This window comes from Dipteris shenzhenensis, chromosome 31, assembly GCF_047967505.1.
Source record: "Dipteris shenzhenensis isolate YYH24624 ecotype China chromosome 31, Dip_SZ_1.0, whole genome shotgun sequence".
NCBI lineage: Eukaryota > Viridiplantae > Streptophyta > Polypodiopsida > Gleicheniales > Dipteridaceae > Dipteris > Dipteris shenzhenensis.
In genome coordinates this window covers 12,031,599-12,046,937 of record NC_141626.1, presented here as the reverse complement: position 1 = coordinate 12,046,937, position 15,339 = coordinate 12,031,599, and the positions used below count along the sequence as shown (strand labels likewise).

General features: G+C 39.8%; 1 protein-coding gene across 2 annotated transcripts; it reads left to right on the top strand.

The window, feature by feature from the left end:
* Positions 1 to 861: 861 nt before the first annotated feature.
* On the top strand, positions 862 to 8,506 carry LOC147881034 (short-chain dehydrogenase TIC 32 B, chloroplastic-like). 2 transcript variants are annotated; one of them, XM_087370073.1, is made up of 8 exons: positions 862 to 1,271; positions 1,464 to 1,695; positions 1,908 to 1,987; positions 2,144 to 2,297; positions 7,435 to 7,513; positions 7,672 to 7,759; positions 7,873 to 7,919; positions 8,283 to 8,506. In XM_087370073.1, the coding sequence occupies exons 1-8, from the start codon at positions 1,151 to 1,153 to the stop codon at positions 8,424 to 8,426; spliced, it is 945 nt and encodes a 314-aa protein (XP_087226199.1). In that variant the 5' UTR covers positions 862 to 1,150; the 3' UTR covers positions 8,427 to 8,506. The 2 variants fall into 2 exon arrangements, with proteins under 2 accessions (XP_087226199.1, XP_087226198.1); XM_087370072.1 differs by having other exon boundaries at positions 8,276 to 8,506.
* Positions 8,507 to 15,339: the final 6,833 nt, after the last annotated feature.

Sequence of the window (15,339 nt, the reverse complement as noted above, 5' to 3'; positions counted from 1 at the left end):
AACCTCCATTGCAACCTCTAAACGACGATACGTCTTCCTCTCTCCCTTCTCCTAACTCTCTCTCCTCTCAATGCATATACGTCTTCCTCTCTCCCTTCTCCTAACTCTCTTTCTTCTCAAAGACGGTTTGAATGCAATAAAAAACTTGTGTAACATATTAAAAAAACCTCGAGTGTTCACGCTCCACTATCAACGCTACACTGATCAAGCCTTTTGCTTTTACAAGAATGTTCTACGATCACGCCCGACTATCAACGCTCCACTGATCAAGCCTTTCGTGCTTTCGCAAGAATGTTCCACAATCACGCTCTCTGATCATGTAAGTTGACGTCCTTCGTAAGGCAGTGTAGGCCACAGAGAAGGATTAAGGGAATGTAGGTGCAGAGTACACGATTGAGTAAGGGAATGTAGGTCAAGAGTATAGAATGGAGACGACCTTGTTGTGCGGGTTGGGTTCATGGAAGGCGGCTCGCCAAGAACTATGCCACATTGCTATTAAGGGCAAGGAGAAGGGAGGCATTTGGGAGGAGCCTAGAAAGGCACCACATGGCATAGCTCTTTGCTCGACACCACATTTCTTTGAAATAAGGAAGTATAGATATAGTTCCTAGCAATGCTCTCATTCTAAGCAAGCATAAATTCAACTTGTAATGCTCCTTTTAAATGTAAGATTACCTAGGATGTTCTTATTGACGGCTAAAAGACAAATATATACACTTTTACTAGTATGTGCTTAATTTGAACATAGAGGTGTAACTCCTTTTTAGTATATTAAACATATCTCCTTTTGACAATGGATTGATATAGGCTTGTTTCCTTTCCGTCCATGTGTTTTGCTAACAAGAGAACACGGTCTCCACCCGTCCATGGTTGCGCCAACTAACTCTGGCGTAGTGCGGCGACCCGGCCCCGTGGAACTGGGTTATCGTGACCAACTGGATGGAGAGGCACCCATGAAATGGAGAGCCACAGATCATTTGGGCTGCAAGTGGAATGTCTTGTTTGACGTAGCATCCGTCCAGTTACCACTGTAAGCTTTAGACGTGCGTTACCTAGCTCATCCTGCCACAGTGCACACAACATATCTAACCTAGCTAGCCAGGCAGTTGCGATCTTGCTCACCAGCTAAGCCGTGAAGTTCACCAACAATATGGGCTTATTGATGAAATATATGTCGGGTGCGTTAGGCCCCAGCGGCTTCGGTTCCAAGTCCACGGCAGAGCATGTCACTGCTTCCCTTAACCTCTCTCACCTTACCGCCATTGTGACAGGTACAGGTCCAAACCTTCGCGGCCTTGGCAATAAGAAGAAATCGTCCTGTTGGATAATATAGTCCATATTAGCCGCTACTGTTGTACGAAATTAAACTCGTAACTGGCCTGGACACGTTACAAATATGGCCACAATACAGAGACTGCTTGGCAATACAGCAGATTGTTTTACATCGCATGATTGATGTCCAGGAGCTACTTCCGGTATTGGAGAAGAGACTGCGAGAGTCCTTGCCAAGCGAGGCGCTCAAGTTGTGATACCTGCAAGGAATCAGAAAGCAGCAGAGGCGCTGAAGAGTAGCATTGTGAGGGAAAGCCCTGGTGCCAGGATTATTATCCTGGAACTAGATCTTAGTTCCCTTGCATCGGTCCGATCCTTCGCTGCGCAATTTCTAAGTCTTGAGCGGCCTTTGAATATCCTAATGTAAATTTCCTGCTGTTATAGTCCGCCCGAGATACGTTTACTGATACACGGTTTTCAAAACCCCCTTCTCGTGTTTGGTTCAAGCGGAGATTTACGAACAGTATAGCGCTATATTTGGGTCCGCATAGATTATCGCTGTGCACAACGTAAATTATACCACGCTCTGCATCAGGTTTTGTATATTAACGTGAGTCTGCTCTGTATATCTACAGCAATAATGCAGGCGTTTGTTGCAAGACGTTCAGCACTTCTGGAGATGGCTTCGAGATGACGTTTGCGACGAATCATTTAGGTGAGGATGGGGTGAGAGTGGGGCAAAGAAACAACCCCATATTGCTGAGTGTGCAATGTGAGCTTGAAATTAAGCGCAACTCTGTATACGGGACGGGACGAGATAAGGAGCACCAGGTTATTGAAAATAAAGATAAAATCGGGCGGTATGATGCAGGCCACTTTATGTTGACGAATCTACTGCTGGAGAAGATGGTGGAGAGTGCGAAGGAAAGTGCGGTGGAGGGCAGAATAGTGAACGTAGCATCGTGTGTACACACGTGGGTGGGCAATGCAGGCATAGCCTTTCACAAGCTCAACGACAAAGAGAGGTAACATAAGAATTTCTTTAGCATCAGAAATAAAGTCTATCCTTGCACCTATGTGCTTAAAATTTGCATTGTTTTTCCTTTTCCCCCCCGAATAAACAAAATTGTATTACGATGAAGAAAGGGAAAGAAAACAATTTTGTTTCAGGAAAATCGTCCTCGTGACTTAGGAAGTTAACTCGTGAGTCTTGGTGAACCCATGGCTAATAAAACCAGACGAAACCTTCTCTCAAAATATTTAACATTGTTTTAGTTACATCGTCAATGACCTCCATTAGATCTTGTTGTTTTTTGAACTACAATCTATAAGCTATAGTTTTATAAAAAAGGTAAGAAAAATCCTAGATCTCCACATTTATATATATGTATATGTATGTATGTATGTATGTATGTATGTATGCATGCATACATACACACATGCACATGACACATAGATAGATTTAGAACCATTTCATCCCCATTTCATATATATGAGTACTGAGACCCGTCTACAATGGGTTTGTTGCATTAAAGGTCATTGATGCTACTGTACTCGTCGATAGGAGGACATGGCCACCTCAGTGCAAAATGGAATAAATCTGCATGTAACTCTCAACTTGACAGAAATGATGGAGGACATGGCCACCTCAGTGCAACAATTTCTTGTCGAGCACCAAATTTCATAATCCATCGATAGCTCCCATCTCCACCCCGGTTGTAAGGCGGAGGCTTCCATATGGGAAGCAAGCTCTGCTTGCTCAAAATCCAATTGGAAAGAGATTGCTAGACTTGAGAGAATGTAAAAAGTGTCCTCTCCTCCCATGTTTTTCGTGTCCCTTGCACTTCTCCTCCATTTGCAGAGTTCCTCATCTATTGCATGGAAGCATCACCCACATCTAAATCTCGCTCAGATGTTGCCTCTGAGACCTTCTTCCCCTCGCCTAAAGACCACTCAATCCTCCTTTTTTGCAGGTTCTATCAAAGACTCAGCATCAAGATCAATTTCTAGGGAAAGAAAAGAAAGATTGAAGAAGCGCCAGGATAGAGAAGAAAAAGGAATGAGCAACGCCGGGAGAGAGGAGGAAAGAGGAGGTGGGAGGCGTAGAGGGGACACGTGTTGAGAAAGCACACAATTTCGAACGATGGTGCGCGCAAGGAGAGCAGTTGAAAGCTGCGAAGCTAGCTTTGATGATGGGAGACTTGTTGAAGAGAACTCTTCTACATCAGAATACAGTCTGATCGAAGAGCGCAAAAGCCATAAAGCTATCGATCCAAGATCAACATACGCGTATGAAGATGTTGAATGATGAGGATTGGGATCCCGCGACCACCCTCTCGACGTCACAGCCTTCCTCCCCTCCGGGAACCTCAAATCCTCCTCTCCCCGCAAATCTTGTGCCCAACGTGATTGCCTGTGCCATTGTCCCTCCAGAAAGTCGGCACTCATGCACCGGAGCTCACATCACAACGTCGGATCTGAAGCGCCCGACGTATTTTCAGAGGATGTTGATGACGAAAACGATCCGGCCAAAGGATGCAGCAACAATTGTAGTTCTGATGATTATGTGACGTTTTCCAAGGAGTGCGAGGTAGCCCTTACTTAAACATACCGTCTACGTATGGACTTGACATTGAGCATAGGCAAGGCTTTGGCGTTCGGATTTGAGCTGCATTGTTCGTCGGGCATAAGTGGAAACACTGAAGTAATGCATTTTCAAATTTCTATTTCGAACGATGGTGGATGTTGCGAGCTAATCCTATCATGTTCCGGAACCTACTACGCCTCAAGCTAAGCTTTGAGAAATGATGAAGCTAAACAGTGTAGCTCAAGTCCCTCTCGAAGACTCATCTGACGCACAAAGAACCTCAAAGAACACACGCTTGTTTTCAGGTGTGCACATGAAAGGGTGGCATCTCGCCCTTTATCTATCAAAAACTATTTCGTCTTAACAAAACCAGTCAAGGTGCCGGACTGCAACACATCTTGTTGCAATCCGGTAGCTGGAGGCCGAGAGAGGAGTGTAGGCGGATTGAGGGAAGAGGAGATAGAAAGGATAGAGGAAGGGCAGGGGAGGAGGGCAACTCGACCTGCGCGTATGAATGCAAGATGCAAGAAGGTTGGAAGTCAGTTGTGCTACATGGCATCAAATGGCGAGGAAATAGAGCATCCCTTTGAATGCCATGTGGCTCAACCTTTGAGCTACACATCAAACTCTTAAGGAATATAAGATAAGATAAGAAGATAAGATAAGATGTACATTGTGGAATTGTGGTTCAACATAGCCCATCCGCTTGAGAAGCATTAGGTCCTTACATGAGATCATCCTTTTGTATGGGTGATGCTCACATCATAAAGATGATGGGGATGAGTTCCTTGACGAGGCAATATATTAGTGAGGTTGAGAATAGGTGTATTGATTAAACCTTCTTGGGAGGGCCATATTGTTTCCCAACGAATTCCCTTTCTAAATGAAGAAAGGTGCCTCTTGAGACCCAACTCCTATTTAAAAGGAAAACCTTAACATTTAGCATGATAATTTGTGTTGAATTCACTTCATGCAATGGTCACTTTAGAAGTTAATACTCACATGACCAAACATCTCGAAGGCTACAACCTTAGAGGGTAGAGTAGTACTCTTAATTTGTCATGCAAACATGGTGGCTGTTCCAACCCAAGGATGGTAACAAGTGACCAAAGGCAATGCCCTTGCAAACATAGTGTCTGTGCTCGACATTGAGTTATATATGACACATAATATTTAATCCCACTTTGGATTCTTCTCGGGGGGGTCACTATGTATAAACCCTCAATATCACGTGCGTTCAAGTCCTATTTGTAAAATCCCTTATCTGTAATTTTTCCATTAATAAAATGTACCCTTTTTCTATATAAATCTGTAAAATTTTCCCAAAATCATTAAAAAAACTCCCTTATGTAAATTAATTTCTGTAAAATTTAGATATTAAAAATATCCTTCTGTTGAACTCACATGACAGGGTTACATATGATGACTAACCCCCCCGAGGGATTCTTTCTCAAAAGCTTTCAGACATAGTGTTAACCCTAGGGTGCCATCTCCCTTTAGTAAGAATACCTATCCAAATCTTGAGTGTGAGATGAATTTAACAATATGCCATGAGCGTAAATTATTCAAATTAGCATGGTTGTGTTCTACACTAAAAGAGCTTTAAATATGTTTTTATAGTTTGCAATTTAGGTAACACATAAAAAACTACATTAATTTGAAAGGAGATAGGTTTTCATATTTTAGAGTATTTTTTGTTTTAAAACCCCATCCAAGACACCCCCCACCCCCCCCCCCTCCCCTTGGAGCCTCACATATTATGAAAAATATGTACAAATCTTAAAATCTTGCATATTTTTAAAGATATATACCTTATATTTGTGGGAGAGGGGACATGAGATTTTTATATTTTTTCCTTGCGTATTTGAATTGTTTTTAGGAAATCCATGCATTTTCTATATGGACCTTGTTCCCCCATATCCTAGATTTTAGACGAGGGCAGTAAGATATTACATATTGAGTTGGTGCCCCAGGGTGCTAAGCCTATGACGAAAACATGACAAGGAGCAACGCAAGCATATTTTTTAATGCACTATAGGTCTCCTAGAGCCAAAAAATGCATTATAAATTTGAAGGAGCTCATGGTATTAAACCACTTGAGCTATTGAGTTATCTCATTAAGACAAGATATTGCTTTTATATGATGTCCTATCTACATTGTAATTTATATATTAAAAGAGGCCTCAAATTCTTTTCATACAGATGAGCTACTTGGTAATGCTTATTTAGAACTCTATAAACCTAAGAAGTGGGCACAATCCGTTTATATTCAATTGGCTTTTAACCACTCATTGGTGTGCACATTGATTGGGCACTTATCTTTATATGATCTTTCATACCAATGAGACTATCATATTAGTTGTTAACATTTTTGCATGAAATATTACTTGATTACTTGTAGATATATAAGGCCCCATCAATATAACAAATAATTCATTAATTAAACTATCTAAGTAAATCTCCACATGTTTAAATCTTTTATTATAATATGCCTCATGTTGGTGAGTCTTTGTGGAAAGTTCTCCGTTTAGAGTCACTCACATGGTAGTACTTGTAAAATGTTGAAACTTCAAGGAAGGAATCAAAATGTATTCACAAGCAAAGTATGATAGTTAATTCATAAACATATCATTGACTACAAGTTGTTAGACAGAACAAGTGCCAATCATATCATTGAGTATAGAAGGGTTGATTAGTGAGATTGCCTATTACAAGAGCCACTTTGATCAATCATGTGCTCCACAACCTAAGGCTCGATATGTGTGGATAGAGTCACTCACATGACCTAGTGCTTGTAAAATGTTGAAAAAGTTTAAGCCATGATCACATCTTCAAGGAAGGAATCAAAATGTATTCACAAGTAAAATATGATAGTTAATTCATAAACATATCGTTGACTATAAGTTTTTAGATAGAACAAGTGTCAATCATATCATTGAGTATAGATTCAGGGTTGATTAGTGAGATTGCCTATTAAAAGAGCTGCTTTGATCGATCATGTGCTCCACAACCTAAGGCTTGATATGTGTCCATAGAAAATACATTGTCAAGATTTTGTGGATTGTTGATGAAAAGAACAAATGCATTGATTCCCTTGATCTTTTATAACACAGGTCAATCCTCTATTAGAAGGCCCATATGTGCTAATATTTTAAGTGTGTATTGAGTGATAAAGTTAGAGTGGAGTTAGAGGTATGCAGGTCCCTTGCTTGAAGTGTAATTGTAAAAGTCTACCGCGAGCATTTGTCAAGAGTTCTTTTCTTTATGGGCACCTCACCTTTTACGTTTGAGTCAATGAGAGGAGAATGCATATAATATAGTCTTAGATAGTGCAATAACAAATCGTTGTCAACTCTCTTCAAAGACTCCCTGAGAGACTTAACACTTTCACGACAACGTCCTTACCAATGATGATTCTACATGAGTCTGCCAAAAGGTTGCGTGTTTCTTAAAGAGAAACCAGTTAAAATTTTGTGCACCACATCTGATTTGCTTAAAAGGATTTGCGATTCTCGTCGTCTTCTCATCCGAAACCTGATCTACTTTTGATCTTGTTTCTGTGGAGCTGAATTCAGTTTTGTGGAGAGTATCAATTATGCGCAGTCAAAGCTTGCCAACATTCTTCATGCCAAAGAGCTTGCCATAAGGCTAAAGGTTTGATTTGCTATTTATCATTGCCTTTCGTGCTTAAAAAAGAGAGACACTCGCACGCACAGAGGGAGGGAGAGACAGGGAGAGAGAGAAGCTAGAGATGGAAAGAGAGTTTAGTACCGCTGAACGGATCTTCCCTTCCTGAATCCTACCTGAGTCAGGAAGCTGGCAGCTGCGTGACCGCCAACTCTCTGCATCCGGGCATTGTAAAGACAAACATCACTCGTGATCGTGGAGGAGTGGTTACAGGTGTGTGAAATCATGCGGAAGCCGTAAATATCATGTGTATGATGAGTAACTGAATTTCTTATCCAATAGTTTTTGATCGATTTTGAGCATTACGTTGGCTGTGCATTTTGCAGACGCTATCATCAGTGTCGCGTCCATTTTCATGAAAACGATACCCCAGGTTTATATTTCATCGGCTTCATTTCTCCCCCTCCATCTCCTACTCACTAAAGCATTCTGTGTTCGATGTGAGCATTAATATCGCGTCCAATTTTCATGAAAACGATTCTTCATCCTAGTAAATCGTCGAGTTCACTTCTTTCTCTTTTCTTGTACTTGCTAAAGCGAGATTAACCAAAATAAGAATTACGTTCGGCCAACTGGTAGCGTTGAAACGTCTGCCCTTTTTAAACAACTCCTATTGGCACATATGGAATCTAACAACGTCGCGGCTCCTTGGATCGTTATAATTTTTTGCTGATGTCAAGAATTGATACTAGATAGCTAGCTCTTGACAATGTAAATGTCTTGCTTCAGGGAGCAGCAACCGTGTGCTACGTTGCGACGCATCTCAACGTTCAAGGACTGTCCGGAAAGTATTTCGTGGACTGTAACGAAGCTGAATGCTCTTCGTGCGCGAACGATAAGGAACAGGCTCGTGAGCTGTGGCGATACAGTGAGAAGATGATCACGCCAAGGGATTGGCGCATTGGCTTATATTCGAAGCTGTGTACTCCAACCTTTACAAACTAATTTTTGCAGGAATATGAGTCTTACCAAACATCTCATAAGTGATCGACAGAATCCTATATACAAAGACGTGAAGACATGAGGGAAATGCCCAGGGGCCACGGGAGGCAGCCAGAAGCCATTGTTCGTTTGGGAAATGCCTCCTATGGCATTTTCCGAATGTGGAGGTCCTCAGATGGCTGGCTTACATATCACAAGGAACTTTTGACCAATCTCTTTATAGTGAACTCTTAACAAATTAATGGATTTCTACTAGATAGAATTACTCATTTTATCCTCTTTATATAGAGAATTTTATTTCCCATATAGCTATCTAGGAAATGGGAGTTCTTATATGGAGAATGAAGCTGATTTTTCCTTTTGCTATGTAGGGAATTGTACGTGTTTCCTATATAGCCCACATATACTGCTATCTAGGAAATGTGAGTTCGTATATGGGAATGAAGTGGATTTCAAGTTTGTTGTGTATGGAATTGCATTTCCTATATAGCCCATGTATATTGCTATCTAGGAAATGTGAGTTTCTGTAAGGAGAATGAAGTACTTTCTACAATTCCTATATAGGAAATGAGTTCTTTATTTTGAAAATTAGAAAGAATTTATATTTTCCTATGTATTAATTTTGATTATCTACATATCAAATGAGCTATTTATATAGAAAATAAGAAAGAACATTGTATTCTTCATGTGAGAAATTGTTTAAATTTTTTAAATAAAAAATGAGCATTAAAAAAAAGGAATATTCTTAGCATCTCTATCTGTATATTCTTAAAATAAAAGGTGCCATGGGGCATGCAAGTTTCCTTCATCCACCAAGCCATCTATGCGATGCGCATCGAAACTACCATCGTAAACCAAGTCTATTGCTAAGAGCCAAGGCAACATTGTCCTAGTGATATTCTTTGTGTTTCTTGGCATAAAAAATTATAGGCTCTCGAGCTCTTAACATATGCATTCACCTCATCCACCATTCTCTCTCTTTGTAAACATCCATTCCTAGGCTTCCCTTGACTCACATCTAAATCGAATAGTGTCTTCAATTTGGAATCCCATTTCCCTTTTCACAGTTTTTGCTATCGGTCATTAGCACATTTTCCGAATGTACTAAAGGCTAGAATGCAGATTCATGATAAACGTTGAAGATGCATGAATCCTATTTAGAGTATGTAGAAGCTGAATTGCAAGGGAGTGTACATTGTCGCTGATCCATGCACCGTGAGCTCAATAGAAAGTACTAGGGACACCAAGTTTGTGTTGGATGCTAGAGAAGCCACAAGAAATGAAACGATGATCGTGCACTTCTTCTAAGAAAAATGGCTCAACCACACCCATATCCTAGGAAAAGAGATGTTGACAAAGTTGAATTGTTTGGTTTTATTCCATTCATCCTACAGTACAATTTAAGCTATGGCTTACATATGCACAAATGTGGAGATTGTAAGGGACATTTTTCCACTATTTCAAAGCTGTGTATAGCAGATATAGGAACTTGTTGCATCCTCAGGTAAGCTGATTGGAGCAATGAAGGGATGTTCAGAGGTAACTCAAGATGTAGCACTCAATATTTTGTCTTATCAGACAAGCTTGGGGTGCAGGGACCATAGGAGGGCCAGTAGTAGGGGAATCTCAATCGATCCCAAGGGAGTGAAGTAAACAAAAGGGATACAAAAGACCTTCCAATGGTTATCTCCCCTGCATGTACATGCACACAATGTCTGCAGGAGATACCATGGAAAAAACACATACACATGGCCTACATCATATGGTGACCAGAGGTGTTTACAAAACACACAATAGTTTATTTCATTCATTTTGGAGGACTATCCAGGCTGAGTACCTTGACTCAACAAAAAGAGACATCTGGAGCATACATGGAGATGATTCAAAAAGCATAATCTTCATAGGATGCCTCATCTTGTGGAGGCACATCAACTGAAAGTAGATTGGCAATTTTTGACTTTGAAGTTGCTTCCTTTTTGGCTCTACAGAACTTTTCATGATGATTGTTTTTGCCACAATGTTTGCATGGATTGATCTTGAAGCAGTCTCTTGAGAGGTGATTAGTCTTCCCACAATGATTGCAAGGTGAAAACTTGCCCTTCTGGATTTTTATGGCATAAGCTATGTCATTGCCTTTCCGAAGTTCCATGTGCCTTTCTTCTTCTTAATAAGGATGATGATCGCATCATTGGCGAGGTTCCCCAAGGAAAAGGGATTGAAAGAAAGATGAGCGAAGAGCAAATGGAGAAATTCAATAAGTTTTGTATCCTCAATAGCAAGGAGATGCAGAAGTGGATTGACAGATATGAAGTGGCCAAAGCAGAAAGAATAAATACAAGGACGAGATTCAGAGTAATGTATAGGCGATCGCAACCATATCCATGGGATTTAGCTCTTCTCCCTACTCACACATCACTTGATTGGCTACAACTGGCTCTACGTAAAGCCAAACACGATGGAGAGATAATAATTGAGTGCGAGCGAGAGTTATCATATGGATGTATGATGCATGTAAGTTTCTTACCTCTTGACATAATTAAGTAATTATTTGTGGCAATATACACTATAAAATTGATGCATCTTCGTTGTTTTAATGATGCTCTTTTACAATACATAAAGTACAGTGCATTATGGTCATAAGGATGACATTTTCGCATGGAACGCATCGATTCAAAGAGACTTATGTATGATTGTGGAGTCATGGCTAACTTCACACAAGATAGCCGAGCAAGTGCTTCGGATACCAATCTTCTCTTCTCGCAATTGGATTATTATGGAACCATACGTGAAATCTATCAAGTTGATTTCAGACAATTTAGTATTTTCATTCTTGATGTAAAATGGTTTAGAACTATTTACAATGGTCCCCATGTGACAGTGAGAAAAGACAATAGCGGTTTCTTTGCAATAGACTCCACCAAACTTTGGATTGATGAAAGTGATACTTTTGTTCTTCCCGAGCACTGTGAGCAGGTGCATACTAATGATTTAACTAATCGGAGCTTTCATTTTTAAAAATGCATTGATACATGTACTTAAGCATAATTTCATATATATAATTGATGGCATTTGGCACCCATCTTCAATATAGGTGGTTTGTCATCTGGATCATTTTGATCCAAGATGGTGATATATGATCCAAGTTACACCACAAAGTAAGCAAATTTTTGAAGATAGAGATGTGGATATGGAGATGCCACTACCAATGCCGGATCCGATTGATCCAGATAAATCTAGTGAAGAAGATGAAGATCACAATATGAGCCAAGAGAAAGATGCGCATAATGACATCGTACGGGAGGAAGATGGAGATCACGATATTGAGGAAGAAGATGACGATCATCAAGAATCGCCACACTTTATTGAAGAAGATGATCAAGTACTCTTAGGTGGACATACGATGCTAGAGTACGATGATGATATAGGAGATCAAATCAGTATAGAGTTAGAGATAGACTTGTTTGGCAAGTTAGACTTGTGAAACCATTGATGTAAATGCTCTGCATTGATTTTTTTCATCTCAAACTTGGACATGAATATATGAGCTTCAAAGGCTTGATGTACATGCTCTTGTACTTTTATTCTCTCAAAAGATCAAACATGTACTTTTTAGGTCGGTATGGAAAAAAAAACTCTCTATAAAACGTCGCTTTAGAAAACTATATAGCGATGTTTTACAGAGAGTTTTCTTTTCCATACTGACCTTAAAAGATAGTTTTTTCCAATGTATATAGCGACGTTTGCCTAAAGTCACAATATAGCAACCCTTAATGAACCCCGATTCCAATACCGACGATTAGCACCCCACGCATGCCAAACATAGGTACTTAAGTGTTGCAATAGGATCCATGTCTAGTAGTGTTTGTAATGGTCATTATATAGCAATAGTGAGATAGTTTTCTATAATGATGTTTTACAGAGAGTTTTTTTTCCCATACCGACCTTAAAAGATAGTTTTTTCCAATGACAAAATTTTTTTAATTTTCATACATGTTTGATCTTCTGAGAGAATAAAAGTACGAGAGCATGTACATCAAGCTTTTGAAGCTCATATATTCATGTCCAAGTTTAGATGAAAAGAATTCAATGAAGAGCATTTACATCAACGGTTTCATCTTGAGCCAAGTCTAACGCACCAAACAAGTCTATCTCTAACTCTATACTGAGTTGATCTCTAATATCATCATCGTACTCTAGCATCGTATGTTTACCTAAGAGTACTTGATCATCTTCTTCAATAAAGTGTGGTGATTCTTGATGATCGTCATCTTCTTCCTTAATATCATAATCTCCATCTTCCTCCCATACAATGTCATTATGCGCATCTTCCTCTTGGCTCATATTGTGATCTTCATCTTCTTCGCTAGATTCATTTTGGATCAATTGGATCCGGCATTGGTAATGGCATCTCCATATCCACATCTCTATCTTCAAAATTTTGCTTACTTCGTGGTGCAACTTGGATCACGTACCACCATCTTGGATCAGAACGATTCGGATGAAAAACCACCTATATTCAAGATGGGTGCCAAGTGTCATCAATTATATATATGAAATTATGCTTAAGTACATGTATCAATGGATCTTTAAAAACGAAAGCTTTGATTAATTAAATCATTAGTATGCACCTACTCATAGTGCTCGGGAAGAACAAAAGTATGACTTTCATCGGTCCAAAGTTGGTGGAGTCTATTGCAAAGAAACTGCTACTGTCTTTTCTCACTGTTGCATAGGGACTATTGTAAATAGTTCTAAACCATTTTACATCAAGAATGAAAATACTAAATCGTCTGAAACTAACTTCATAGACTTTGCATATGGTTCCACAATAATCCAACTATGAGTAGAGAAGATTGGTATCCGAAGCACTTGCTCGGCTATCTTGTGTGAAGTTAGCCATGACTCCACAATCATATGTGACTCTCTCTGAATCAATGCATTCCACATGAAAATGTCGTCCATATGACCATAGTGCACTGTACTTTTTGTACTATAAAAGAGCATCATTAAAACAATGAAGATGCATCTATTTTATAGCGTATATTGCCACAAATAATTACTTAATTACATTAAGAGGTAATAAACTTACATGCATCATACATTTAGATGATAACTCTCACTCACGCTCGTTTATTGTCTCTCCATCGCGTTCGGCTTTACGTAGAGCCAGTTGTAGCTAATCAAGTGACATGTGAGTGGGGAGAGGGAGAAGAGCTAGATACCATGGATATGGTTGCGATCGCCTGTACATTACTCTGAATCTCGTCCTTGCATTTATTCTTTCTGCTTTGGCTGCTTCATATCTCTCAATCCACTTTTGCATCTCCTTGCTATTGAGGATACAAGACCTTTTTGAATTTCTCCATTTGCTCTTTGCTCATCTTTCTTTCAATCCCTTTTCCTTAAGAAACCTCGCCAATGATGCAATCATCATCCTTGTTATTCCAAGCTTGCGGCATATTGGGATCCGTGGATGCAAGAAACTCCATGATATATACTAATGACTGTTGCACAAGGCATCCCTCTGCCGTGCTTGCTTCTGGTCTTGCTCTTTGTCTTATAAATCCCTTCAAAGTTTTCATAAACTGCTCGAGAAAAAACACCCACCGACTATGAACAGTACCTGTAATGGCGACATCATCAACTATGTGCACAAGCAAGTGCATTTGAGTTGTCATAATACTCAAGGGAAAGTGCTTCTCAAGCAAGCATATGGCAATATCTTCTGGAGCAACCTATCACAATTAAAACATACATAGGCTTCGAATAATGATGATTGGGTACACTAATCCTATAGCTTAGAATCCCTGTAATATATTGAGCAAGCTTAGAACCTTACAACCTGTTATTGAGCAGACATTTACAGGCTCTTGCATTCTTTAAATTAGAGTGACAAAAGTTTGTATCTGTTTGCTCAATAGTAGGCTATTGAAGCTTCACATGGGAGGAAAGAGAGGAGGAAACAGAGAAGGAAAGAGAGAATAAAAGAGAGGAAAAGAGAGAAAACCCTAAACCCCATACATCTGCAAGTGGTGCATGATAATACGACGTTGATGTACTTCTCGCTTGCAATGAGTGCAATGACAATACAACCTCTTTGTAAGACACTCTATGCTTCCGGGTGTTGGTGCATCATCTGACGAGCTTCCACTCATCCCTTCCATTTGCACACTTTTAAAATCACAACATGAGTTGCAAGAAAATCTATTAAGATCCAAAAATCAGCCACCCATGAGCTTCTTTTCTCTATTCTAATAATAAGTTCCCCGAACCATCACTATATACCGACTTTTTACTCTGTTACGTCGCTATATAATGACGCTTTGCCTTGTTCCATCGCTATATAGTGACGCTTTTTGGATAAACGTCGCTATATAGTGACTGACTAGCGTTGCTATATAGCGATGCTGGGGGCTTAAACCCGAAACCCTGCGCGATGCTTTCTTTAACATCTCTATTGTAGAAAAAGAAAAAATCTCTCCTCCTACCTTATATTCGATGACCTCGCTTTCCTCCTCTCTATTCTCTACTCCTCACCATTACTTAGCCCCTCTTCTAACACTTGTGCTCCCTCTCCATCCTTCTCCCTCTTTGCTTGTGTGAAAAGAAAATTTTCAAGACGGTGAGTCTCTTTAAGCAATGTAGGTTCGTTTTTTGTGAGATTTCATTCTGTGAGTGTTGAAGCATGTTTCTCCTTATATTGCTAAGGCTATGTGCTAGTTTTCATGCTTGATTTTCAAAGGTTAAAGACAAAAAATGAGATTTTGTGAAAGAAAGAAGACTCACGTCTTCTCTTTTTGGTATTTCTCTTCCTTCTCTTTCTCCTTGTTTGTAGGCTTATGCTTTCTCCT